Source organism: Rhinolophus sinicus, chromosome 2, assembly GCF_057876585.1.
Source record: "Rhinolophus sinicus isolate RSI-liver-muscle chromosome 2, RSI-T2T, whole genome shotgun sequence".
Taxonomy (NCBI): Eukaryota; Metazoa; Chordata; class Mammalia; order Chiroptera; family Rhinolophidae; genus Rhinolophus; species Rhinolophus sinicus.
Genome location: NC_142502.1, coordinates 61,655,029 through 61,681,444, shown reverse-complemented (window position 1 = coordinate 61,681,444; position 26,416 = coordinate 61,655,029). Strand labels below are relative to the sequence as shown.

At 37.3% G+C, this 26,416-nt stretch overlaps 1 protein-coding gene across 2 annotated transcripts in view; it reads right to left on the bottom strand.

Moving 5' to 3' along the window:
• Positions 1 to 26,416, bottom strand: part of MDN1 (midasin AAA ATPase 1) — a 132,617-nt gene that overhangs the window by 86,307 nt on the left and 19,894 nt on the right. For both annotated transcript variants that reach the window (XM_019743250.3, XM_074333296.2), the window contains exons 8-22: positions 25,020 to 25,123; positions 23,497 to 23,611; positions 19,729 to 19,922; positions 18,998 to 19,079; positions 15,147 to 15,242; positions 13,678 to 13,790; positions 12,322 to 12,470; positions 11,416 to 11,476; positions 6,303 to 6,514; positions 5,617 to 5,720; positions 4,522 to 4,666; positions 3,899 to 3,995; positions 1,917 to 2,030; positions 902 to 1,049; positions 507 to 617 (exon numbers count right to left, since the gene is read on the bottom strand). In XM_019743250.3, the coding sequence (XP_019598809.3) occupies positions 507 to 617; positions 902 to 1,049; positions 1,917 to 2,030; positions 3,899 to 3,995; positions 4,522 to 4,666; positions 5,617 to 5,720; positions 6,303 to 6,514; positions 11,416 to 11,476; positions 12,322 to 12,470; positions 13,678 to 13,790; positions 15,147 to 15,242; positions 18,998 to 19,079; positions 19,729 to 19,922; positions 23,497 to 23,611; positions 25,020 to 25,123 (1,845 nt within the window). The remainder of the gene's footprint in view (positions 1 to 506; positions 618 to 901; positions 1,050 to 1,916; positions 2,031 to 3,898; positions 3,996 to 4,521; positions 4,667 to 5,616; positions 5,721 to 6,302; positions 6,515 to 11,415; positions 11,477 to 12,321; positions 12,471 to 13,677; positions 13,791 to 15,146; positions 15,243 to 18,997; positions 19,080 to 19,728; positions 19,923 to 23,496; positions 23,612 to 25,019; positions 25,124 to 26,416) is intronic.

The window sequence follows — 26,416 nt, the reverse complement described above, 5'->3', positions numbered from 1 at the left end:
AAATTATGTACAAGCATCTTATGAAATACTCTGTGGCCATTAGAAAGCATGTCACAATGATCTCTGGTACAGACACAAAAACCTATCCAGGATATAGTTGGGCTAAAAAAAGGAAGCTACAGAACATTCTTGAGATGGTCCCATTTATTTCATTTATATTAGATATATATTAGGATTTACCTTGACAAATGTACACACACACATATATCAGAATTCAAATGTATAAGACAAAATAAATATATATATGTGTGTGTATGTGTACATATATATATGTACACATACACACACACATAACTTAGATGGAAAACACTATTTATAGGGTTTAAATCTCCAAAGAATAGGATTATTGGGATTTTCACCATCTAAAACACCACCTAATGTTTCAGTTATTGGAATAAACAGATTTATAATTAGAAACAAGTTTTATAAAAAACCAAACAGCTCAAAATTTGATAATTCAGCCTTTCACTTATATTGAACAAGTCAAAAATCAAAAAAGAACATACCTGCTTCAGTAGACTTTTAATACTGCCAGAGACAATGTGTTGACAAATGAGCTTCTGAACTATTGGGTGTGATGCCCTGTCAAGCTGTGTTAAGAAACCCAAACAAAAGCCCTAGGAAAAACACAAATATGCATGACACTAAGTACCCTTCAGCAATAACAGGCCAACTTTTTCAGAAACAAAATTCAGCCTCTTGGGTTGGTGCTAGTTCTCAGAACAACTTTTAAATGTGATTGAATGGTAGAAAAAGGTCAGGGTAGCTCTGGTATGAAATGTCTGTGCTAATCTGACTAAACAGAAAGCACAGGCAAACCTGGCCTACGCATCACCACTCCCTCCCTGCCCATGGTAAGCGCATCCACCAAGCTCCATCCAAACCCAGACTTTAGAAAGACCTCATAGAGCGAGCGCTGGATGTTGCTACACGGATTGGAGGCTGCAAATCGCAGGGCCCTGCAGAGAGTCCGAAGGCTGTAGTGAGGTCGATGGCCAGTCCCGTCCACCAATGTCATCCCAGACTCTTTCCGCACATCTCTGTAGAAGCTACAAAGAGGATGCACTTCAGGCGACTTTTTAAACTTATAAGTATTCATTATTTTGCTCTTGTTCTCATTTCTCTACAGAAGGTCCAAAATACATCAGATGGCCAAGCTCACATACAACTACCTAGAGCATGCATCAAAACCTCTCAGGTATTCTTTTTTAAATCTATTTTTAACACACTTAGAGGTTATCTTATAAATTAACAAAATAAAGATCTATCCATTTCCTTTAGGGATGGAAAGAAGAGAGAGGGGAGAAACTTTGATTCTTAACAAAAAGACAGTTAGATATGAGAGGCCCTTAAAGAGAATATGGAGTCCAAACACAGAGTTCCACAGTCAGTTCTAATGTGAAAGGCAAATGAAGTCACTATGTAATCCAAATGGTGATGAATAAGCACACAGAAAACAGAAGTCAGGGTGTTTTGAAAGGCTATGGATATGGCTCTAATCAATAATGACAAAATGTTAAAAAGCAAGATGTGTTGACCATCACTATTATCATTACCACACACTTTAGAAGTCCAGAAGATGACAAGATGGGAGAAGTTTCAGACTGAAATATGAAGGGCAAAAAATTTAAAAATTCATGAAATTCATGACCAGCTACAAGATCAAGTGTAACCAAATGTGTCACAGATAAAATCCAAGTTCTTGTCCAAAGGGGCTTTGGCTTGCCTCTTTACAATCCAGTTACACATTCTTTCTTTTGTTAGGAAAATCCTAAGGAGTTCACAAAGATCCAAATTTACAATAGAAATCTAAATAATAATCCTTCTATCAGTCTTTACAGTTAGAAGAAAAACAAAGAGGCACTGTTTTTATGTTCAGAGGAAAGGTTTATAAAGAGAAACCGAAAAACACCTACTTTATGATTCCTTGCACTGTGCTCTTGTTCACACTCAATCCTTTCAGATAATCCACAATAAGAATCTGTAAGTCTTCTTTACTTTCCAATTCTTCTACATAAAGTTCTGTAAACCTGTAAGACAATTATTATTACACAATAAACCACTTTTTAGGAGGTTAATACAGCAATTCTGACAATAAAAAATGCAAAACACAAGTTATGTAAACTGGTTTTAACTGCTTGTAGTATAAAATATAAAGTCCTTCAAGTTGAAAAACAGATTGACCACAATGAAATAAAATATATATTAACTGTTACCAAAATGAAATCTTCTACTTATAGTTCTTGAAAGAAATAGTCACAAAAACTTATTTATTGTCATTTTCAGAAGTTGTTTATGATTATAAACACATGTAATAAAAAACTACATGCAAAAAAAAGCCCCTTCACCATGAAAAATAAAAGTTGGAGCAAAGAAAAATACATACTTGTAGTTTATAAAATTTTCCTAAGAAGCTTTTATTACTTTCATAAAGGGAGAGGGGCTCTAATACAATTTTAACATTATTTTAAAACTCAAAGTTCAACAAAATGTTGCCAACAATAAATAAGGTCACTTATTTTTTCCCAAGCGCTACCTACGTAAAACACCAACATCTAAGTGCCTTGCTCATGTCAGTCAGTGCTTAATGATGAAAACTGACATTTAAAAAACCTTTTACAAATCATTAGCCTCATCCAAGAGGACTTTGTTCCTAAAATGCAAGTAAGCTATGTTATACTGTTACCATGTTTCCCTGAAAAAAAAACCTAGTCGGACAAGCAGCTCTAATGGCCTTTTGGAGCAAAAATTAATATAAGACCTGGTCTTATTTTATAAGACCGGGTATAATACAATATAATATAATATGATATAATACCTGGTCTTATTTTAGTATAATAATATACTAAAATACATACATATATATATATATATATGTATATATATATATATACATATATATATATATATATATATGTATGTATACATATATATGTATACATATATATATATATATATAAAATACATAATATATATAAGACCCGGTCTTATATTAATTTTTGCTCCAAAAGACGCATTAGAGCTGATTGTCTGGCTAGGTCTTATTTTCGGGGAAACAGGGTATATGGTTATGTGTTTTTCTAATAGCTACAAGGCTATTTGAAGGCGGAAAGATTTGTTTTCAACAATATCCACGAGCCATTAAGTACCCTACTAACAACCCAAAGGAAAAAATTCTCCAGTGTTCTGGAGTTTTCCATATTCCTACCACCTATATAAAGTAAAGGAATATAACAAATAAGAAAGAGTCCTCTAACAGTGGTCGAGAAATTTCAAGCATTGTTATGGGGTTTGGTTATGTTAATATTACCAATCAATAAATAAACAGAACTTCCAAGACACGGAAACAACCAAAATGTCCTTCGATAGATGAATGGCTAAAGAAGTTGTGGTATATATACACAATGGAATACTATTCAGCGGTAAGAAAAGATGATATAGGAACATTTGTGACAACATGGATGGATCTTGAGAGTGTAATGCTGAGTGAAATAAGTCAGACAGAAAAAGCAGAGAACCATGTGATTTCACTGACATGTGGTATATAAACCAAAAACAACAAAAGAACAAGACAAACAAATGAGAAACAGAAACTCATAGACACAGACAATAGTTTAGTGGTTACCAGAGGGTAAGGGGGGTGGGGGGTGGGGGGTGGGAGATGAGGGTAAGGGGGATCAAATATATGGTGATGGAAGGAGAACTGACTCTGGGTTGTGAACACACAATGGGATTTATAGATGATGTAATACAGAATTGTACACCTGAAATCTATGTAATTTTACTAACAATTGTCACCCCAATAAATTTAAAAAATAAACTTAAATAAATAAATAAACAAACAAACAAACAAACAGAACTAAAAAAAGTCTCCAAGAACTAGTCCACGTCCCCTCACCTATTTCTTATTCCTGGTGGGAGATTTCTTTTGCCTACATCAGTTGCTGGATTCATACAGGCAAATAAACGGAAGTCAGGATGACGAACCAGTGGTTCTGTTAAGACAAAATTATAAATTCTCAACAACTTGTAAAATCGGGTGATTAGCTACAGGTCCCCAGAGGAAGAGCATCTAACTCCACAGAACCCCAGGCCGAACAACCCTGCCTCATGCTCAGCAAAGTTGGTGCTGGCTGCTTAAACCATCCCTGCCTTTTCTGAAACCCTACTGAAATCACTTTCCAGAATTATGAATATAGAACTTAATCCTATGCTGCCGTTCCACCATATTTTAAAGGTATGGTTGTTGACTGTCATTTATGTTTTACCACCTATTCATCAGCATTTATTTTTTCACCGAAAATGCATGTCTACTACTCACTACCTAAGTGCCTTGACAAATTATCTTCTTCTTTGAATTCCCCATACCACTTAACAATAGGACTTTGCAGAAAAATTAATATCTATAGATAGAACAAATTCCACTAGAACGTCCAAATCTTCACCTAACCAAGAGAATCTTTCTCTAAAGAGGCCAAAAGGTCTGGCACCAAGTCAGAACCCAAGAGAATCAAACGCTACCTGTGTCCCCTCGATCCAGCAACACCAGGGAGCCAGAGGAGCCTTCGAGTAAACCACTGAGACATTCTAATGTTTCTGGAGCAGCCAGATTAATCTCATCCAACAAGATCCACTCTCCTTTCATTACAGCCTGAGCTAATGTACCCTAGAAGAAGGTAAGGTAAAATGGTAAGAATCCATTTCAAATAAGGACATACTCACCAAAAACAATTATATAAGCAGGGTTAAAAAACAGAGGCAAGGGTAAACCTCTCCTATTTGATGAGCTTAAATGCCAAATGGCGGCTGGCTAGTTGCCCGAGTTAAGGCCAACTGTATACTTTTTTATATGTCTAAAAGGGTCAAGGGAATAATATCTTTGAGTCTAACAGTGAGATTCAATAAACTAGATTATCTCATTATATGGATGGTGAGGTAAATGATAATTTACATTCATTTAGATGTTTAAAGGTACCCAAATAGTTATTAAAAGCACCCAAAATATAGGGTCAAGTTAAGAATATACCAAGATCAGGTAAATGACTAAATCGAGAATGTGTTGTGGTTGTAATATGTAGCCTTTCAGTTGCTAGAGAATGTCACAATGAATCTTTCCTAGCTATACTTTACTGATTTTATCTCTTAAGAGTTCTATTTCCAAGAGCAATGAAAACTAAATCTTATAGTTGACTCATCAAAAACTGAATTGTTTTACTGTTATTAAACTGCTTTCTACCTTTGTTTTCACGATGATTCTGACAAAGAATCTTCTACAAACTTAACTGGAAAAAAACGACAACAGAAGAAATGTGTTCAACTCTAGTGTAATGCCAAGTCATGAAATAAGTATAAACCCTATTTTGACAGCACTTGACATTTAAATTGGTTATTTTACAAACAATCATAGTAAGATAAAGCATTGATGACCAAATTTCCCACACCGATGGACAGATGGTTGAGTGGCTCCTCTTACCAAAACACTATCTCAAATAAGAGTCTTACATTTTTTAGTTTGTCATCTAAACAGTGTCACAGAAACAATTTTTCTTAAATAAAAAAGCTTGCATCTTGCATCAAATCAACAGTCCCTTAATCTAAATAACGAATGCAAAATACCTCTACAAATGCAAACAACAGGGCATTTTCAGTCATTTTCATCTGTTGTTGGGCATGGTTGAGTCTAAGACCAAATGTTTCCCATTTCTCTCTTAGGAGTAACCCTAGAAAAAAATAAAGATAAGAAAGAATTAAACATACATTTTGAATTGTTATATATAACTTGAACACACAAAAACCATACAATTAACAAAACACACAAAAATCAAACATCTGAGACAAAAGTGTAAAACAGTTTAAGTCCAAACACTTGCCAACTATGTACTAGCCACTCTACTAATCAGTTCATTTATACGGATATGTACGTTACCTCATTTATCCCTCACAACAACCCTTTGAAGTAGGGTACTCTTATTTCCATTTTATAGATGGGGAAGCACATGGAAGATAGCTAAGCTACCAAAAGCCGTTTGGTTGTGGAATCCAGCTTTTTGGAAATAACCTCTTTTTCTAAGAAAATGTGACTGACTGACCACTAAGTGGTACTTCTACAGCAACATTACCCACCATTTGTTCTTACGAAAATCATGCCTGGAATCACTGGAACAGCAGTATTTCAAAATCAGTCACCTCCGCCCTAAGTCCTAGAAAGTTCCAATTTGTATTGCTTCATTCTTCCCGGCAAATCTTCTAATTCCGCTGAGCCCACCTTACCCTCCCACTAGCAGTCGGAGTCGCTTGCTTACCAGTTTCGCTCTCTTTTCCATCCTTGTTGACAGCTGACTTGTGAACATGTTGCATTAGTCTGAGGAGATCGTGCCACCGTTTCTGCCTGTAACAGGTCTGAATGTGCCCCAAGAATGTAAAGTTTTGCTTCTTAGAAAATGTCTGGGCAAAGAGTTCCTCAAATGCCTCCCGTAAGGGTAGCCAAATAAGCTTATGGTCCACTGGTTTGTAACTGAAATAAAACAGTAAATGTGATTCATAAACTTCTGTAGGTAACAGAAATTAGAAAGCATGCCTTAGAAAACAGGAGGTCTAAGATTTGATTTAATCAAAATCAGAAATTATACCAAAATACTTAAAATGTATGTTTAAGTTTTAAATTCTAATGTATCTTCCCACAGCAAGTGTTTGAAGGGCCTATACAGGTAAAAACTGGTATTAGATAAACAACATTATGAAAAAAAATTGAAATTCCTGTTGGGCCTTGAAAGACATGTGATTTATTTTAGTAACATGCTTAAATAAACATCATGTATAGGGCTTAATGATAAAACACATTTTATTAAGATTGACCAAAAAGTTTTCAGGGTATTTTAGAAGAAAACTACAACATGTGAAATAGATTTACTCAAGCAAAGTGAACTCAGTTCATGTCTTCTGAATTGAGGGGGAAGAGCGCATTGCTCCCAAAGAGGTAAATATTGGGAAAGGGAAGAGCAAAAACAAATCTTAGACATGGCAACAGTTTGTGACACTGCATTCAGAATCTCTCTTATTCCTTAGCATTTAATTACTCTGGTTGGAGACCTAAGAAATTAATTCATTGAAATTAAATTTTAATTTAATGTTTGATGGGGATAAGTTAATAATGAAAAGAGCTGAGAAACACTGCCTAGCTAAAAGATAAGTTGCTCAAGGGGCACTAATTATTCCTGGGAAATCTCAACTATACAATTTTCCATAGCCTAAGACACTAACTAAATACTACAATTCATGGATGATGACATAAATTTTATTTCTAAGAAAAATAACTTAAGTTGAGAACTGAAACAATACCAAAATATGTTTCTGAACAGTCAAGCACAATTAGAGAACTCATGGATACTAGTATTTACTCATTGGCCTGTGATGGAGGAACAATGCGATGAGGAAAACCCAATACTCTCGAGACTGAGAATCTATATCGAAGAGTCTGATTCCAGAAAGAAAAAGTATGAGAACTTCAAACTCATTTTTACTTACAAGTAAGCATCAACACATTAGTAAAGATATTTCTTTACTCCATTTATTCAACAAAAATTTACTGAGCATCTGTCATGCGTTTAGGCACTGAGTAAACAAGACCCAAAAGGTCCTGCTTGTCTGTAGGTTACAATCTAATCAAATGGAGTGTGGCTGGAGCTCAACAGCAGGGCTAAAGGAAGGAGATTATGTCAGAGAAATGCCAGTGCCAGATTATGAAGGGCCTTACCGGCCCAAAGAAAGCCTCTGGATGATATTCTAAATGGAGTAAGAAGTCAGTGGGGGGTTTGAGGAAGAAAGTGATGTGATGTGATGACACGTTTAAAGGACTGTTGTAACTATTAAATGGAAGACATACTGTAGAGAGGTTAGGAGAAGAAAAATGAGAGATCTATGCACTGGACCAGGCAAAAGATGATGAACTAGAATGACAACAGAAGTGATGAGAAATTAAACAAAATATACATTAAGTAAAATTGCTAGTCTTAAAGTTAATAGTATAAATGGGATTCAAAGCTATGAGGCAGCAGAGTAATGATTAAGATGCTCTAGAAAGCCTGCCTTGGTTCAAGCCATGGACTGGCCATTACCTTGAACAAGGTACTTAATCTCTGTGTGCCTCAATTTTCTCATGTGTAAAATGGGAACAATTATCAATCTGTGCTTCATGATTGTTAAGAAGGTCAAGTGAGTTAACACAGATAAAGGACTCAAAATGGTGCCTAATTCTTATATGGTGCCATATAAGAGTTAGCTGTTATAATTATTACCATTATTAATTGGCTCAATCTATTGAATTCATGAAAGAAGTTGCTTAATATTTCAAACTAAAATGAGTTCCACAACAGAAAAGTTTATTCATTTAACACTGAGCATAGAGGCTGAAACAGTTAAGTCAACATGTTTCAAGTGATTAAAAAATGAGCAAGGGGTAGCCGGTTAACTCAGTTGGAGCAGGTAGCACCAAGGTTGCTGGTTCGATCCCTGCATGGGCCACTGTGAGCTGCGCCCTCCTCAAAAAAAATAAAAATAAAAGTAAAAAATGAGCAAGCATACATACATTTCACAAAAGAAAAAACGAAAACCAAAATGAACTGTGTAACACAAATACTCAGTGGGAACCAACCTGATACCTGGGAGAACTGGTAACTCAAATTATGAACTACTATAGAGCAGGGTTTCCAAAGCGTCTTCTGCAGAGAAGAAAAGATGCCACAGGAATAACCTAAAGGCCGAAGGGTCGAGGAGTGGGGTAGTCTAGAACACCTAGTTCTCATGGAGAATAACCCTGGATCTACCTCTTACATACATAGAGACTGCATATAGCAGTTCAGTTGAAAATGGCCAAAATAAAGGAAAATGACTCTCCAAAATTGTGTGAAAGAACATGAAGTATAAAAGCAACATAAAACAGTACATGCTGAGTAAATGAAATGATAAAGAAACACTTCTCTTCATTTTGGGGTCAGGACTCAGAGTTTGTGAGCACGCACATCTGCTCTGCTCGCTCCTGTGCAGTGTCTTTTATGGATCTTTCTATGGGTGGCACTGAGGAAGAGGATGAGGGTTGGCTTGTCTATTTCTATGAGATCTTTAATTTTCCTCCCAGTTTTTCCCTTCATTGCCAACTCCTCCTCCCTCTCTCGCTTTCTCCCTCAGAGGCTGTCCCTCCCAATCTCCTTCCTTATAGTCAGTGCTGTGAAACTGTGCTCTGTATTTTGTCACTTTGTGCTAGACTTTGTCTCCCTGGAATGAGTTCATCTGAGTCCTCTGTGCTCTCCTCTTTTTCATGAAGTTTCATAGGCTCTCTCCACCCCCAACTCTGTTGAAATTTGTTTTAGTTTTCTACTCATAAGTAATTTGAAGGTCTATGTCCTGCCTACCAAAAATCCACTCTAAATGTAATGACAAAAATGAGCTAAAAATTAAACAAAGGAGAAAGATACAGCACCATAACACTAATAAAAAAACAAGGGGGTACGTACACTAACAAGATCAGAAGGTAATGTGCAGTAACATAGTCTAAGAGTTTCATGCTGTTTAAGGCCTTACTTTTATAGTGTTTTTATCCTTAATAATTAAAAAAAAAAATCTAAAAAATGCAGATTTGCAAACCACACTAATTAGGTATATAAATGTCTTCTATTATTTTTTACCATAGTGTTTGATACATGCAAAATATGTTTAACATAAGTTATACCACACAGCAAAACAGATGAAACTAACCATATCCCAAGAACAGAAATATTACCTCTTCTCTATCCCATCTCCCTGCCGACTCCTAAAGTTTGTTTTCCACTCCCTTGCCTTTGTAAAATCATTTTCCGTCTTTCCATCTTATACAAGGCTTCTTAAGCAAGGGAGTCATCTATGTATCACAATGTTGTATGTTAAAGGATCTCACTTACATCCCTTTCCAGTAATACAAAAATATAGAAAGCAAGGCATACGTCCAATCATACAAAAATTGAAGTGTATATAAGTTTTCTTTTGATAACTGATGCTAACCTACCAATAAGGAAAAATGGATGTATATTCTTTTCACCACGTTGGCACCAAAACAAAATTCCAGTTATTATACTGATTCCAACCTTCTGTATTATCAATTGAGTCAAGGCACAGATGCGCTCCTGTGTACTTGCTACATTTAAAACTATTTGCAGTAGCTGACATAACACTATAAATTCCTAGAAAAGACAGACCCTGTCCATGCTGAATTATTATGAGATTAATGCCATTTGTGTTAGGAATATTTAACAGTACGATATTACTGAAGACATATATAAACACAGAGAGAAATAACACAGCAGTATAGACATGCCTAGATAAATAACAAATTCCATATATTAGTAAGAACACATTGCCAAGTATCTCAATGAGGGAGTGGGGGGATTGTCAGTTAAACAAACAGAAGTAAAATTTTAAAAAGGTAGAAAGATTACTGGGGAAAAATAGCAAAGTGAAAGTAGAATTAGAGTAAGAGAGAGAAGTCTCAGCTAATTAATTTTAAGGTAGAATATAAATTTAAAACCTTTAATTAAGCACATAATTAATGATATGTTAGAGCAGAATATAAGTAATAGGTTGGGAGGGTAGGTAAGCAAAGGAAAAGCACCAGTCAAAGCAGGATTCCAAAGTAGCACTATACCCAGAGTGGGGAGGGATATGAGACAAGAAAAGAAAGAAAATAAAAGTATTGCTACAGCATAATGTGGCCCTCAAAAAAAAAAAAAAAAAAAAAAAAAGAGATAAACAGCTTTCCGGCAGATGCTATAAAAAAGCAAAAAATGACAATAAATTCTATGATTTTGTGCCTGTAAGGGTTTTTTAAAGCAATTGTTCAGAGTTATTAGGACAGACCCAATATTGCTCAACATAAGGTATGCAGTAGCATCCATCAGCTTTATAGCCTTCAGTACAAACTAAAATTGTTCATGAAACTAACGTATTCAAAAACACCAACAGGGAGACGGACATTTTAATGACCTCAGTGGAATCCCACAGGCAACATTTAACCAAGTAGAGAGCTGCTTAATGTTTCAAACATACAAAGAGAATCCAGCTCGAAGGCAGTGTGACCCCAGAACATACACTTTGGATAGACAACTATACACACAAATATTAGTTGATTACATACTTGTCTTTTTCCCTCCCTCTTCCAGCATGATCTTTGAGAGCAAGAACCTCAAGTGTTTTTGAAATGAAGAGAAACATCTACACACCCAAGAGCTCCTCAATAAATTCCAATAAATACCCTGCTGGGGTAGGAGTAGGGGTACCAGCCTTTGAACATTTTTCAAAGGCTAGTTTTGAGCTTTGTAGAAGAATAGTATTTCTTACCTCAAGCTGTGAATACAAAATAACAAGAAAGAAATGTAAAACCGCACTTACCCTCCAAGCAAGTCTGCAGTGTCACTTTGTTGATTCATATTGACAACCCTCAAACGGTGGCCTTTAAAAAGGAAAGAGCAAAAGAGTCATTTCAAAAACTTAAAGACTGATAATATTTAGTGTGCTACCTAAGGATGTGAAGACATGGCATAGGGCAAATCTTTAAATGTGCATTTCCTCTGATCCTCTCATTTTACTTTCAGGTATCTTAACCACTCAAAAATTGCACCTAACCCAGAGAGATATGTACAAAATTCACTGTGTATTACTTGTGCTCTAGCATCGGATAACTGAAAACAACAAAAGTCTTCAGTAAAAGTCAATGTTTATGAATTAGAATTAAGTAACCATTCAGCATAGAGTGTTATTTAGCCATTAGAAATGAGGCAATTCTGTTTTTAAAGCTGTCTAATTTGCCTAACTGAATGAAATGCATAGAGCATAATCCCATTTGTTTCAAAACAAAACAAAACCAAATCTATATATTTGCAGACAATAGATTAGAACTAAAAAAAGTTAATAACAATCCGTTAAGAGTCGTTATTTCCAGGTAAAGTGGAATAGTGGCGCCATATTTTTTTCCAATAGTGTTTAGTTTTATGTTGTTTTTTTCAAGTTTTATTTATTTAAGTGTGTTTTTCCAGGACCCATCATTCCGAATCAAGTAGTTGTTTCAATCTAGTTGTGGAGGGCACAGCTCACAGTGGCCCATGTGGGGATCGAACCAGCAACCTTGTTGTTAAGAGCACCGCGCTCTAACCAACTGAGCTAACCAGCCACCCCAATAGAGGCGCTTTTAAACTCCAATATTCTTTGGACTTTATTATGTATTTATTTATTTTAAAAAGGCAGTTGGTGTGAAGTGTTTATTTTCTGGGGGGAAGAGTGCTTCCCCCGAGGAGTTACCTGTAATGTGAGCCAAGTACTGGACAGTAGAGGTTTTGCCAGTCCCGGTTTCTCCCACCAGCAATACTGGCTCCCCTTTGCTAACACACACTGCAAGCTGTTCGATAAGAACAGAGGAGGGCCTCGTAGCAGCAAAAGTGAGCTTCTCCCTGAGAAGGGGAAAGTAAGTAAGTAAGTAAGTAAGTAGAGAAGCCGGCTGCAAGCTTCTCTGAGTGTTGCTTTGAGGAACCAGATTTTCTAGACTCAACAAACAAGGAAGACAACTCAGAGTAACTGTCTTCATGCTGTAACAGATTACCTACAACATATGAAGTGCAGAATTCATTCAGTCTACAAACACTGAGAATTTACACACCTGGTACTTTCCCAAGCTCTGGAGATTCAAAACACCAATAAGACATTATCTGTATTAGCTATTTCACATTGAGCAAATTACTTAACCTCTCTTACCCTCGGTTTCCTCACCTGTAAAATTTTGAATAACAGCTGCTAGTTGTAGTGGGTTGAACAGTCTTCCCTTAAAATTCCCAGAACCTGTGAATGTGACCTTATTTGGACAGAGGGTCTTTGCAGATATAATAAAGTTAAACTCACATCATACTAGATTTAAGGGTGGGCCTTATTTATATCCAATGACTGGTGTCTTTTATATGCAGAGATTTAGAAAGACACACAGGGGAAAAAGACTATAGGACAAGGGAGACAGAAATTGCAGTGATGCAGCTACAAGGCCAGGAACACCAAAGATTGCTGGGAGCTGTCAGAAGCCAGGAAGAGGCAAGAGACTTCAGAGTGAGTGTGGCCCTTGCCAAACCTAGATTTGGGATTTCTAGCTTCCAGAACTGTGAGAGAATAAATAGCTGTTGTTTTTGGTTACCAATGCATAGTAATTTGTTATGGCAGCCCTAGGACACTAATATGTTAATTCATAGGATTATTATAATCACTACATGAGAAAACATATGCAAAGCACTTAGCACAACATTAGGCATATTAGTTAAGTAACAAATGGTACATAAGTCTCAGAATGTAAGTCCAGGCTTCAAGGAATTAAGAGACTAATGTTAGGACCTTGCCTGGCTTCCCAGTGAGGCTTCCTTCGCTACATATAAGTATGCTACTGTGAATAAAATCTGATACATCTTTGCTAGACCCAAGTCTCCAATGACCCTCTGTCATCACGTCCTTCACCAATTAGCATCTCGTTCCATAGAACATACTTTGGGAAAACACTGCTCCTTCCCATCCCATGCACTGGAGAGCCCAGTCCAGACACATTTTGCTCCAAGCGGCTGGACCAGACCTTCCATCAAGTTCCTAAGAGCGCCACAGCCATCACATTAGAACACTATTTACCTCTGTATGTGCACAGCCTCGCTTTGTTTCCGCAGAAGTCGCACTCGACCCACTTGCACATCTAGCTCATTGATCACAATTTCTGGTTTATAAAGTTGGCAGAAGAATTCAGCCTATGGGAGGGGAAAGATTTTACCAGAGTAACATCTATATACTCTTCAAACATTTCCTCATCCATGAGGCTTATTGCACCCCTTTAATAGCCCTTTACTAAGAAGCACTGTACTTCCAAGATAGGCGAGTTAGCAGTAGGTGTTTTGTTTTTTTTCCCCCCAAATTTCTAACGTTTTAAAAACATTGATTTTATTTCCCTTTAATAGTACTTTTTATTTCTTCAACTAAGCCTATTTAGGTATCTGCCTTTATCTAAAGTGCACACACTGACATATCCCAACAGAGTTAACACAAACTCTACTCCTAAAAGATATTAAAAGAAATCAAAGTAATTTTTCTTCAGTTATGCTTCCAATTCCTAATACAGCGCAGGAACAGTGAGTTGAATGAACCCTGGTACATCCATCCGCCTGCAGCCGAGGCAGGAAGAGAAGTCATGACAGATGCTCCAGGACATCCACTCAACTGCCATTCCTCGCTTACTGATCCTTGTCACTAACCCAAAGAATTCAGATTTGGTTCAAGTCTGGGCAGGAATAAAAGGGACAGAATGCTCAGGGAAGGGGAACCCCTCTTCAACCAAAGGGGGTGAATACTGATCAGTCTAAACCGATCGTTGTAGTTTCATTTCTTTTGCTTTCTATAATTAATGTATTTATTAAGCTCCTTTTAGTAAGTGTCTTATTACCAGTAGCCAAAAGCATCCCAACAGTTTCAGAAGCCTAAGGAACACTTCTAACTACTCAGCTACTGACATAAGGCTTTTTAAAAACATTCCTTTGGGAATGCCAGATACCTATCTGCCTGAAGATGGGCCTCAGGCATTTCTCCAGTTGTCACCACCACTGTGGAAAGGCTCTCTCCTCCAAAAACACATGTTGATATAAAACAGGAATGGCAAAATACTAACAATGTCAGCAATGACCTAAACAGTGTGTACACAGGTGTTCATTGGTGCTATTCTTTTCAATTGTTCTGATGTTTGGAAATATGAAGAAAAAGTTGGGGGAAATCTAATTGTGCATAAAACTACAGACAAAAGTGATACTAAGACACAGTTCCAGTCGAGTCCACAACCTACAGAACAACATGCTCATTAAAACACTGGAGAGTTTAAGGCATGCCTGTGATACAGGATCCCAGGAAACTCACTTTAAAAATGTGAAACACTTGAAGAACCACTTATCGAGGCGATAGTGCGAAATTTAGGTCCATGAAAGGGAGCAACAAAACTACCAACTTCGACAGAGGAGGCAGTTACTCTAACAGTTGTTCCAGGTAAGGAGCAGAGACCAGCAAGTAAGCTAAACATCTCGGTTTCTCTTCAACAGGGAAGTAAAAATAGCACTACGTACCTTTTTCTTGGAAATGTTCAATTTGCTTCCAATGACTTCTGCCATTTTCAGTTTGCTTGTATGCTTGGAGAGCATTGCTGTGAAACAGTCCAGAGCCTATTAAAATATCCAAGGTAAATGCTCACTGATTTTTAAAATAACCTGAACAACAGAACATCACTGTCCTGGTCATAAAAGGGAGGCACACAGAATCCAGCAGGTACATTTCTCCAAGTCTAAGGCGAGTACAGATAAGGTACCAACCCCAGCTCAGGACCTCACCATACCAGACAGGACACAAAGGTGAAGGCTTTACTATCAAAATATTGCGTAATTGGTAAAAAAGAAAACATCTCCTTGTGCAAATCCGAAACTCAGGCAACAACAGCAATGAGTGTTAATTATTAGGTGTACGGTTCACGGAGGAACTGACTCTCAGACACTGGAAGTCACACCAAAAGGTTCCTTCCTAGCTGTAAAGGGAAACTGCTGGTGTGCAATAAAGGGGCCCATTGTCATTTCTCTAACCCAGTAGAGTTACTCTCAGTCCCAGCAACGACTGAGAGGACAACTAGATATGTGCCTGCTGATGTAATGAAATATAAAGTATATATCACCACCAAACGTGAATTCTAACCCTCAAAAGTTGAATGCGAATACTTCAAGGATTCTGTTCAATTTCTGTTTATGGAAAGACGAGATGAAACGACCAGCTAAAGGACACCACGAGTGTGGGAAAACAAAGAATATATAGCAGGTCCTCAAGTAACATCATTTTGTTCATCCTAGTTTCATTATGATGTTGATGAGAAAAAATAATCAATTCTTGGCCAGGGCCACTGTCTGTGTAGTTTGCATTGTCCCCGGGTTTCCTCTGGGTCCTCTGGTTTCCTCCCACATCCCAAAGATGTGTGCATTAGGTAGACATGCCTAAACTGTCCCAGTCTGAGTGAGTGGCCCTGCGATAGAACAGCATCCTGTCCAGGGCTGGGTCCCACCTTGAGCCCTGACCTGCTGGGAGAAGCTCTGGTCACCCTCAACCCTGAACTAGAATAAGTGGGCTGGAAAATAATGGTCTTACTTGCTTTTATTAATCTTTCTTAAATGTATGTATAGCTCACATTTATTTCAATACTTAATATTAGAAGTGTCTAGGGTCTTTATTTAGAAGTTTTGTGACCAGAAATATGCTGTACGAACTGAACCTTTGTTTATATCAACTAACCTATGGTAAAATTGGTTTCATTATACCTCATTTTGCTTAAAGTCAGTTTCCAAGAACCTAACAACAACGTTAAGTGAGGACTTACTGTATCTGGTTCTGTCACCACCAAGTACAATAGAGAGAGAGAGAGAGAGAGAGAGAGAGAGAGAGAGACAGACAGAGAGAGACAGAGAGAGACAGAGAGAGAGAGAGAATATTTATCTGGTCTTTGTCCCTAATTTCTGATAGAGCTTCAAAAACCCTTGGAGTTACCAGGAGTAAGGAGTGTCTTTTGTTATTCAGTAGAGCCACTTTGGACCATACCAGAGTTTATTATGCTAAACAAGCTGACTCCTGATGGGCCTTTAGATAGTTTAAAGATGGGACTGGCCAGGCCAGAAAGACCACGCACTGATTGGAGGTTTGAAACTTGCAGTTCCACCCCCAACCTTTGAGGAGGGGAGAAAGGCTAGAGACTGAGCTCAATCATATGGCCAAAGACATTAAGCCCACAATAAAAGGCTGGCTATCCAAAGCTTGGAGAGCTTCCTGGTTGGTGGACATATGGCTATCCCAGACGGGTGGCACACCCTGACTCCACAGCAACAGAAGTTCTGTGCTTGGGACCTTTGAGACCTTGCCCTATGCATCTCTTCCATTTGACTGTTCCTGAGTTGTATCTTTTATATCAAGACTGTAACCTGTACAGACAGTGCTTTCAATGAGTTCTGTGAGTCAATTATTGAATCTGAGGGGTGTGGGAACCCCTGAATTTATAGCTAGTAGGTTATAGGTGTGGGTGGCCCCCAATACTTGCGACTGGAGTGTAAAGTAAGGGCAATCTTGTGGAGGGTTGAGCTCTTGAACCTATGAGGTCTACAGTAACTCAGGTAGCCAGTATCAGAAATGGATTGAACTGCAGAACCAGTTGGTGTCAGATCAATAAAGAAGCAACCAGGTAAGCCAGAAGGTACAATGCTCTGCAAAACAACTGTCCTGATCTCGTCAACAAGATAGTATCTTTAAAGGGAGGACTGTGATACAGTAAGAGTCCGTAAGCCTATAACATAGAAAAAGATCTGAAAGAAGATACACCAAGTATTAACAGTGCTGGGGAATCCCTGGCCAGAGGAATATTTTTATTTTATCATTTTGCTTTCCTATTATTTTCCCATTTTCAGCAGTACATATATATTGTTTCTATATTACTAAAACACTTGTATACAAATGTTCACAGCAGCATTATTTACAATAGCCAAAAGATGAAAACAACCTAAACATCCATCAACAAATGGAATAACAAAACATGGTAATGAAATGTTATTTAGCTGTAAAAAGAATGAAGTACTGACTCATGCTACATTCAACATGAATTAACTGAGAGAATATGCACATACTGTATGATTCCATTCATATGAAATGTCCAGAATCAGCAAATCTATAGACAGAAGGTAGATAAGTGGTTGCCAGGGGCTGCCTGGAGGGGAAAATGGGGATGATGCTTAAATGTGTACAAGGTTTCTTTCATGGGTGATGCAATTATTCTACCATTAGATAGTGGTGATGGCTACATAACTCTGTGAATACACTAAAAACCCCTGAATTATACACTTTAAAAGAGTGAATTTTATGGTAAGTGAATTATATATCTCAGTAAAGTGGTTTTACACACACACACACTGACATTCTAAAATAGGCACTAAGAAGAGGAATCCTACAAATACCATATTTTATTTTAAAAATACAAAACAGGGTTGCCTGTAAGAAAGATGAGAAGTGTAGGAGAATGGGAAGAGTAGTTCCCTGGGGGCAGAAGGAGATTAAAGGCTGGCCACACAGCATTTCAGGGTCAGCTGAGCTGAAGTATACAATCCAAATGAGGTTTCTTTCTACTCAAAGTAACCTTACCAAACACAAAGCGACACTGCAAACCAAACTGGGTCACTGTTCTTTCCTCAGTCCTAGCTAACACAAACCAGGAACACTTTATAATCAAAATTGGTCAATGTTTTTAAAAGCCCATAGATCTTCAGGCAGTACCACTTTTATTCTTAACCAGGCAGGGAGAAATGTCTTTGTTCTTATTGAATATGGCAGAGCTGTAATTCAATTGGGCTTCCTTCTCACACAAAATTTTTCCCAAGCCCAAAACAGAAGGTTACACTTTGTAACCTCCACATAAATTTCTCTGGACTAAAATTAAGAGGTCCTACTGATACAAGCAAAGAAATACAAATCTATCAAATAAACTAAGAAACTATATATAGGAATAAATATTAAATATAAAATATAAAACACTTTATATTTTATAACATTATCACCTGGGAGATTTTTTTTCAATTTACCTTTAATAACAGTACCTGTTTTACTCTATCTCACACTGTACTTAATTGAATTAAGTAGTAAACTGTTGCAAAAAAACCACAAAACATTTATTATGCCCAATTAGTTTGAAGGCAACATTAGTTCAGTTTTAACTTAGTTTAACATACAATACCTACACAAAAGAAAAACTCCTACAGCAGTCAAATGAAAGAAATTTTTCAAAAAATTAAATTAAATTAAAATAAATAAATAAAAAAGAAAAGAAAAAGAAAATAGAAAATAACAATGGAAATCAATAGCCTGACAGGGCACAGAGAAAACAAGCAAGGAGACTGTATCTTACCTCTTGAAAAATACTTAATGATGCTGATGCAGACAGACTGTCAAAGCTATGGGCAATCCTATTACACCAATTCAGTAGGTCCCTTAAAAAAACAAAAACAAAAAGCCAACAAATAAAAGACCACAGGCATCATAGGCATCAGGGTTTATTTGATTCACTTAAGTCTGGGGCTACCTGACAACGAAGTTTCTCCTTTTTCCTGGCAATGTGAAGATAGAGTGTCAGTGGAAAGAATAAGTGAGGGGTTCCGTCCCTGCCCCTACCAGGAAGTGACCTGTAACTCATTGCTCTCCATCCATGCCAGAGAAGGTAGTGGGGTAGAGGAGCAACTCTCAGAACAAACTGAGGGCAGTTGCCCATTCCTAATTCTCACTTCTCAAAGGATAAGTCAACCATGGAGAATGGAGAGAAAAGGCACAGAACTCACTATATACAGCAAAATCCCAGGGCCTTATATAAGACCACAAAAGGATATTCCAGTGAAATAACTATGTCAGTAACTATTCCCAACTTTGGCTTTAAAAGTTATTTTTAAAGAAAAAAATCACATTACCTTTACAAGCCTTCCTCATCCGTTAACTATAGGTCTGAAAAGTGGAGCTGACACCACGAAGCAGACCAGAAATCTAATTTCATAAACCTGAGCTCTCGTAAGTATTCATTCTACCTAGAAAGAACTTTTGAGGAAAGTAGTTTTTAAAACACCAACTCAAAAGTGTTTAGTCCGGTACCTTAGAGACAATTCTCTTCCCTCAAGGCTCAGTCTTTTATTTTCACTCCTGGCTTCTGAAACTTCCAGAGGTGCCTGTTCACATCCAACAGAACTGTCCCTCTGAGAGTGATGCTTCTCTCCAGTAAGCTGGATGTAAATGTCTAGCAAGTGATCAGCTGCTGCCAACAGGCTGGGGTACCTGCTCTGAAGAACCTGACAGAGGGGGGAAAAAAGCAAAGCAAATTTAACAGCCGACATAGTGATTTTTTTAAAAGCACACATAAACTGCTCCTGACACTAGTCAACCAAAAAATGTATTTCTCAACGAAATCTGTCATCTTTCCCAAGTATAAGAACTTCCGCCCTTACGCACAGCCCATTCCCCCTCAAAAACCATGACTTTCTTCCCACCCAGATCTCAGTTATGCGGCCACCTCACCATCTGTGACACAAGCTTAGGGCGCGGACACCAGATGGCAAAGAGTCTCCAAGCACCATACACATCCAGGTGCCAGGACTTCACTCAATGATGAATCCTACAGTGCTATTTACTCTAATTACAAACATAACTCTAGTACGATTCGTTACATCATTTCTCAGCCAAGGCAAATTAGAAGCAGTTAAAGGGAAAAGGAAAAATAACTTTTTAAAAGCAGACCACAGTAAAAAGAGCTAGTGTTAAGTACTAAAAAGCAGCTGATCTTTAAAAAGCAGATGACAGAATTTAAAAAGCAGAAGATCTCGTCCACTTTGATAACTATTGAGAATTTTTTGCAGTATAATACTTGGTGCTCATAATACTGGTTCCAAGGTTTTATGATATGGAATTGTTCAGTCAAATCTATTTGAGAACAAAAATATCATGAATATATTAGCAATATTACCATCCAGTACGTTTAAATTAGCTTGAAAAGAAATATATTGTGATTCCAATTTACATATAAATTATCCACATATTTTGTACATATTAAAAATGCAATGTCCACATATTTATAAGGGTAAAACTAAAACCTTTTCAGAGTGTCATCTCAAGTGGTAAATAGCAGATTTTATATCTTCATACCTTTTGTTACTCGAGGATTTTACAGCAAATATTGTTGAAAACATATTTCAGATGGATTAAAATTAAATAAGGATAGAAGAGAATAATACAATGCACAAATGCAATTTAATGGAAAGATCCACACATGTGGACCTTTCAAATACAGAAACACATTTTTGTGTATAGAGGAAACATAAAATTGGTCATATTATTTATAACCTTCGTCACCACAAACAAAATAAGGACTATTTCTATCACCCCTAAAACAAAAAGTTCCCTCATTCCCCTTTGTAGTCAATCCATTCCCCAACACCCTGCCCCTGGGAATCACGAATCGGATTTCAATCCTTCTGGTTTTGCTTTTAAGTCTGTCATATATATGGCATCATATAGGAGGGTGTAGTGTGCAGTTCAGGTTCTCTCACTCAGCATGTTTTTGAGATTCATCCAGACATTACTCCATGTATCAGCAGCTCATTCCTTTTTAATGCTGAGTAGGAATTCCATTATATGAGCATGTATATTTATGATCAGGGTGATAAAAACCTACTTTTATTTGGAAAAAACTGTCAAATATAACACTTTAGTAAAAACTCAGCCATTTGGAAAAAAGTTCTGAATAGAAAAGATTTGTGTGTACCTACCAACCAGTCATTTTCTTTCTACCTTAGCCAAAAAGTGTATTTTCTTTATTACTATAAGTAAAAAATGTAAACATAATATCACTTAAACTGATATATGGCTCTAGTATCAATTTGATATGCCTTTTGGAGATTCATTCCTTTGATAAGCATTTATTAAGTACCTACTTTATATCACACACTGTTCCAGGGATAGAGAAACAAAACAAATGAGGAATGGAGCCCACCCTCAAGAAACTCCATCTGGCATAAGAAGCAGATATGCAAGCAAATCAAGCTTGCGGCACAAAGGACAACATGATCGGCCCTGCTTGGGAGACCCTGGAAGGTTTCATGTAGAGGCACCTGGCAGAAGTCACCAGTGGCTGTGAGTGGGTACACCAGCAGAGAAAGGCATCGGGACTTAACACACGCAAGGTGTACGGGGCAGACAAAGTTTGAGAAACAGCCAGGGGTGAGTTCCTGGCACTCACTAGGTATGAGATTAGCACTACATAAATAACTCCTTTTTTAAAGCATAATTTGATATTTTAGCAGATGTCAAAAACAATCTTTCTAAGCATAGGACGGGTTGGCAGCAACAGAAATGCAGTTCCTTGTGTTCCCCATGAGGTCGGCATGAGACTATTTTGTTTCCTAAGTAATACACATAAAGGTTTTAGCCAACAGTCATTTACTCAGTAGAGTGTTATTAGGATTTATCAGCAAGTCCAGAAGCTTAAAAATAAAAAGTAAGCTTCTCAAAGTCAACTATCTAAATATGACATACGTCATTTAAGTGAGGGGGTGAATGTTCCTCTTGCACTTCCTGTGAGCAGAATGACTTCCTGTTGTTTATGACAGAAATAGAGAGATGAGCTTTGGCTTGTACTTCAAGTACAGAATACAGTAAGAAAGAAAAAAGTAGCTATCAAATGCTCTTCCCATCCTCTCAATCCCAATAAGTCACACCTAAACGTGAACTTCAGTCTTCTCCTTTAGAGAACAGACTGGTATTTAAGTCTGAAAATTAAACATTTAAATGTCTATAATTGCAAAAGAAAAAACTGCATTATGACAGAGCAATACAACAAACATATACAAAGTGCCAGACACTGAGTGGATGGTGGGGACACAGGTGAGTAAGTAAGGCAGGAGCTGATAGTTGAGGCCAGCAAAAGAGGGAAAGAAAGATATCCTCAGACACAGAAATACACAACTGGGAACGACAGTGAGATAAGAAATTCACAAGTGTAAAATAGGCTATAGAGTTATAAAATCACACTGACAAGGCAAGGCTTTGTAGACTTTACATGAGCAAGCTTTTCCCAGTAATATGGTGAACTAGATACCCTGATAACCCCTCTGCTAATAAATACCTAAAATGCTGAATGAAATATTTGAAGATTGTCTCGTGTTACTTATTTATCTAAAAACTTACATTAATGAAGAGCAAAACATCCCTCCCATGCCTGAACAATCACTGACAATAGCTTGTTTTGCTACTCTCCAAGACAAAGCATCAAGGAATGGGAAGCTTTCCAAGTGAGTAGGTAGATACAAAGGGAGGTGACGGGTTAGCAGAGTAAAGTGAATATAACCCTTAATGACTGAAGGTAACCAGAGATACTACAAACTGAATCAATGTATAAAATCCATAAAACAATTCATCTCGATGTTCATTACTATCCAGATCAAAGTGTGCATTAAGTTGTTGAGTGTAAAAGATATTAATTACAAATCAACTTAGTAAAAAGATCCTTTGGGGACAACTGGGGCAACAAATATGGTCTGAGAACTAAATGGTACTAAGGAATTACCGTTCATTTTGTTGGGTATAATATTTTGTTGTTATATATGAAAACTTGCCCTTGAATTTTTAGATATGCATGAAAGTATTTGGAGATAAAATATTATGGGGTTTACGTTCAAATATATTAACAAATAAAAAATACTAGATGAAGTTAATTCAGTAAAATGATATCACATTAATTATAAATTCAGGTTGATGAGTACTTTGGGGATTCATTATACTGTTCCCTCTATATACATGTAGGCCTGAAACATTTAATAATAAAAAGCAAAAAAGAAAGGCATCGATACTTTCCTTCTCATAATCACATACCTCATTCAGTTCTGTCTTATCCATGTTATCCAGGTGAATTTTGGTCCAATATTTATCTAGCAGAGTAGCATGACTATTTAGTGGTCGATACCAATTTCCTCCACAGCTCAAGAGTCTGTATTTCAAAATAAAAAAGAGTCACGCAGAACTTCCAATTTTAATCTTAAATTATGGCTATCCCTTGCTAGACATTATCTCACATACGACTAAAACTCACATTCTTTCTGGTGCTAGATACCACTATGTTGGGCTTATAGGGCAGATGACAAACGAAAGGCTGCCTGTTGGCCCAAGTTGGACTCTTTTCCTAAGGATGTTTAACCAAGTTATTTTCAAGTCACTGCAAATGATTCTATTAGGTGTTTTGATCTCAACAACACATTTATCTTCCTTAAGGCATAATTAAGGAAAGAGAAAGGTCCACAGCATTAAAAATAAGTTCACTGCATATTACCAAAAGCTACAGTACCCAAAATTATTAAAAATGTTCAGAAGAGAGGGGTATTCATTAAACATGCACTCTGGAAAAGCCACATGCTTACACTTAAGCCATCTGATTAAATCCTAACGACTGCCCTAAGGAGATCGCATGAGGAAGAGAAGAAGAATCTCCCTTGCTCACTTAACTATGACTACAAATGGCAGAGCCCAGAACTGAATTCAAGTTTATCTGACATCTTTCTGTCATGTCCCATGACTTTTTGGGTACCTAGCAGGAAAGAATTTCACTATCTCTGTGAATAAAATCAGGGTCTACTAAAATTAATAGGGACTAGCAAGGTATTTCTGGAGAACTGTTAGGTTAGCCCTACATTCCATCTGGGAGTCATGCTCACAGAAGTAAACACTAATATAATCACTAAGTATAATGTGACATTAATTTCACTCCTGGGCATTTTAAGACCTTGGAAAAGCTGTACAGGTATGGACAACCAGTAGGAAATAAACCACTACTTTCATGTTATTATAAAATGTAGACAGGATTTTATGCTTAGATTTTCTTTCTTTGTAGAGGCTTATACTCAATTTTTTTCATCAGCTTGAAATGTACATGTCATCATCATTATCATTTTCATGGCTAGCCATTAGTTGGGTACTTACTATGTGACAGGTCTTTAATGTAAGTCATTTCACTTAATCTTCACAACTTATATCAAGTTGTAAAATAGGTATTATTAGCCCCAATCAAGCAAGGTATACACAGATATCAAAGTGTCAGGACTCAAACCCAGGGCTATCTGACAACAGTCTCACCCATGATTATTTTTGAAAATAAAATAAAGAAATTTTTAAACTGGTTACTTATTTTTAAGTGGAAAAAAAAAAATCTTGCTTTCTAAATTAATTATCTCCATTAAAAATAGTCAGGAATGAGAAGGTTGGATCTCTCGGTAGTTCCAATTAACCTTGCTTAAAGTGGGCCCAGAGAACTCTATTTAAGGACTTTCAGACTCAACAATGTAGCATGAGCACGTATGAGGAAGGGGCTCCACAGTGGGAATAGAAAGGTTATTAAGACATACCTCCTGGTTGCAAAGAACTGAAATCCAGGAGCCACTTTCAGACAGTCACCTCGGCCAGGAATCAAGAGCTCTCCATTCTCCAAGAGAGGGATGAGCACGGAAACCTAAATCACAAAACCCCACTGATAAAGCTATTAAGACAGAAGTAACATAAAACAAAACAACCCTCTCTCCCTATAATGAACACACTAAAGGAAACCCCAGTTCTCACAGCATGAACTGGGGTCAAAAGGCAGGTGGGAAAGCCTGAGCCACCTACACTCCAGCAGAACAACTTATTTATTCAACATTCACTGAGTGCCTACTATGGACCAGAGCCAAGTAAGACACTAAAATTCCAGACATAAATGAGGTTTTAGAGCCCAGCATCTGACAGAGGACAGCAAGGCAAAACACCATGCAGCATGACAGTGTGACTCCGGATGTACGAAGTGATGTTTGAAGATAGAGGGTGGCTGTACGTCAGAATGGAGTGGTTTAGAAGCAGCGCAGTGAAGCTATTCCAGAGGTAGTGACATTTATTGAGTCTCAAAGTATGAGCAGGAGTCAGCCAAGTTTGGTGGGAGAGCAATGGCAGGTTTATATACTCCAGGCAAACGATTCAAATGGATAAAAATGTATGTGATTAAGAGCATGGCGTGGGAGGATTCTGTTAAAGGTGAGGGCAGAATGTGCATGGAAAAAAATACAAGGCTTAGAAACACGATAAAAGGCCTCCTGTGCTAAGCTAAGAAGTTTGAATTTTTTCATGAAAGTTATTGAGAGGATTTTCACCTGGGAAAAAGTATTTTTTTTTTTTTTTAGAAAACCAACTGCACAATATGGAAGATAAACTGAAAGGAGATAGCTTGGAGGGCAAGAGGTGAAAAAAAGGACACTAGTCAGGTAACTAAGGCAAAAGGGCTAGACAGGCAGACAAACTGACAGTTACAAAAATAAGCCCAGTGCTAGGGCAGTGGGATAGGAAAGAACAGAATAACAAGATGAGGAAATAGTACTAAACAATATAAGACTAAATGAGAGACTAGAAGAAGGAGACATCAAACTCTGGCTTGGTAACTATGTGGCAGAGCAGACAAGCTCCATTTTGGACAAATCGAAATTCCACTGGCTAAGGAACATCCAAGTACAGATATTTCTGAGAAAAGTGTGGGCTAGACATATGGATCTAGGGGACACGAGCTTACAGGGGAAGTATGAAAAGAAAAAACAAAGTAAGAAACACAAAGAGCCAAGGAAGAGGGTTCTAAAATATCAGACATAACTTTAGTAAGCATCACTATTTCATACATGCTAGTAGCTGAAAGGAAAGCCCCCCCACCACCGCCAAAATACAGGGGCAACTCCAATACTTGAAATTAAAGAAAATCATCCTGAATGAGACTGTAAAAGCTACC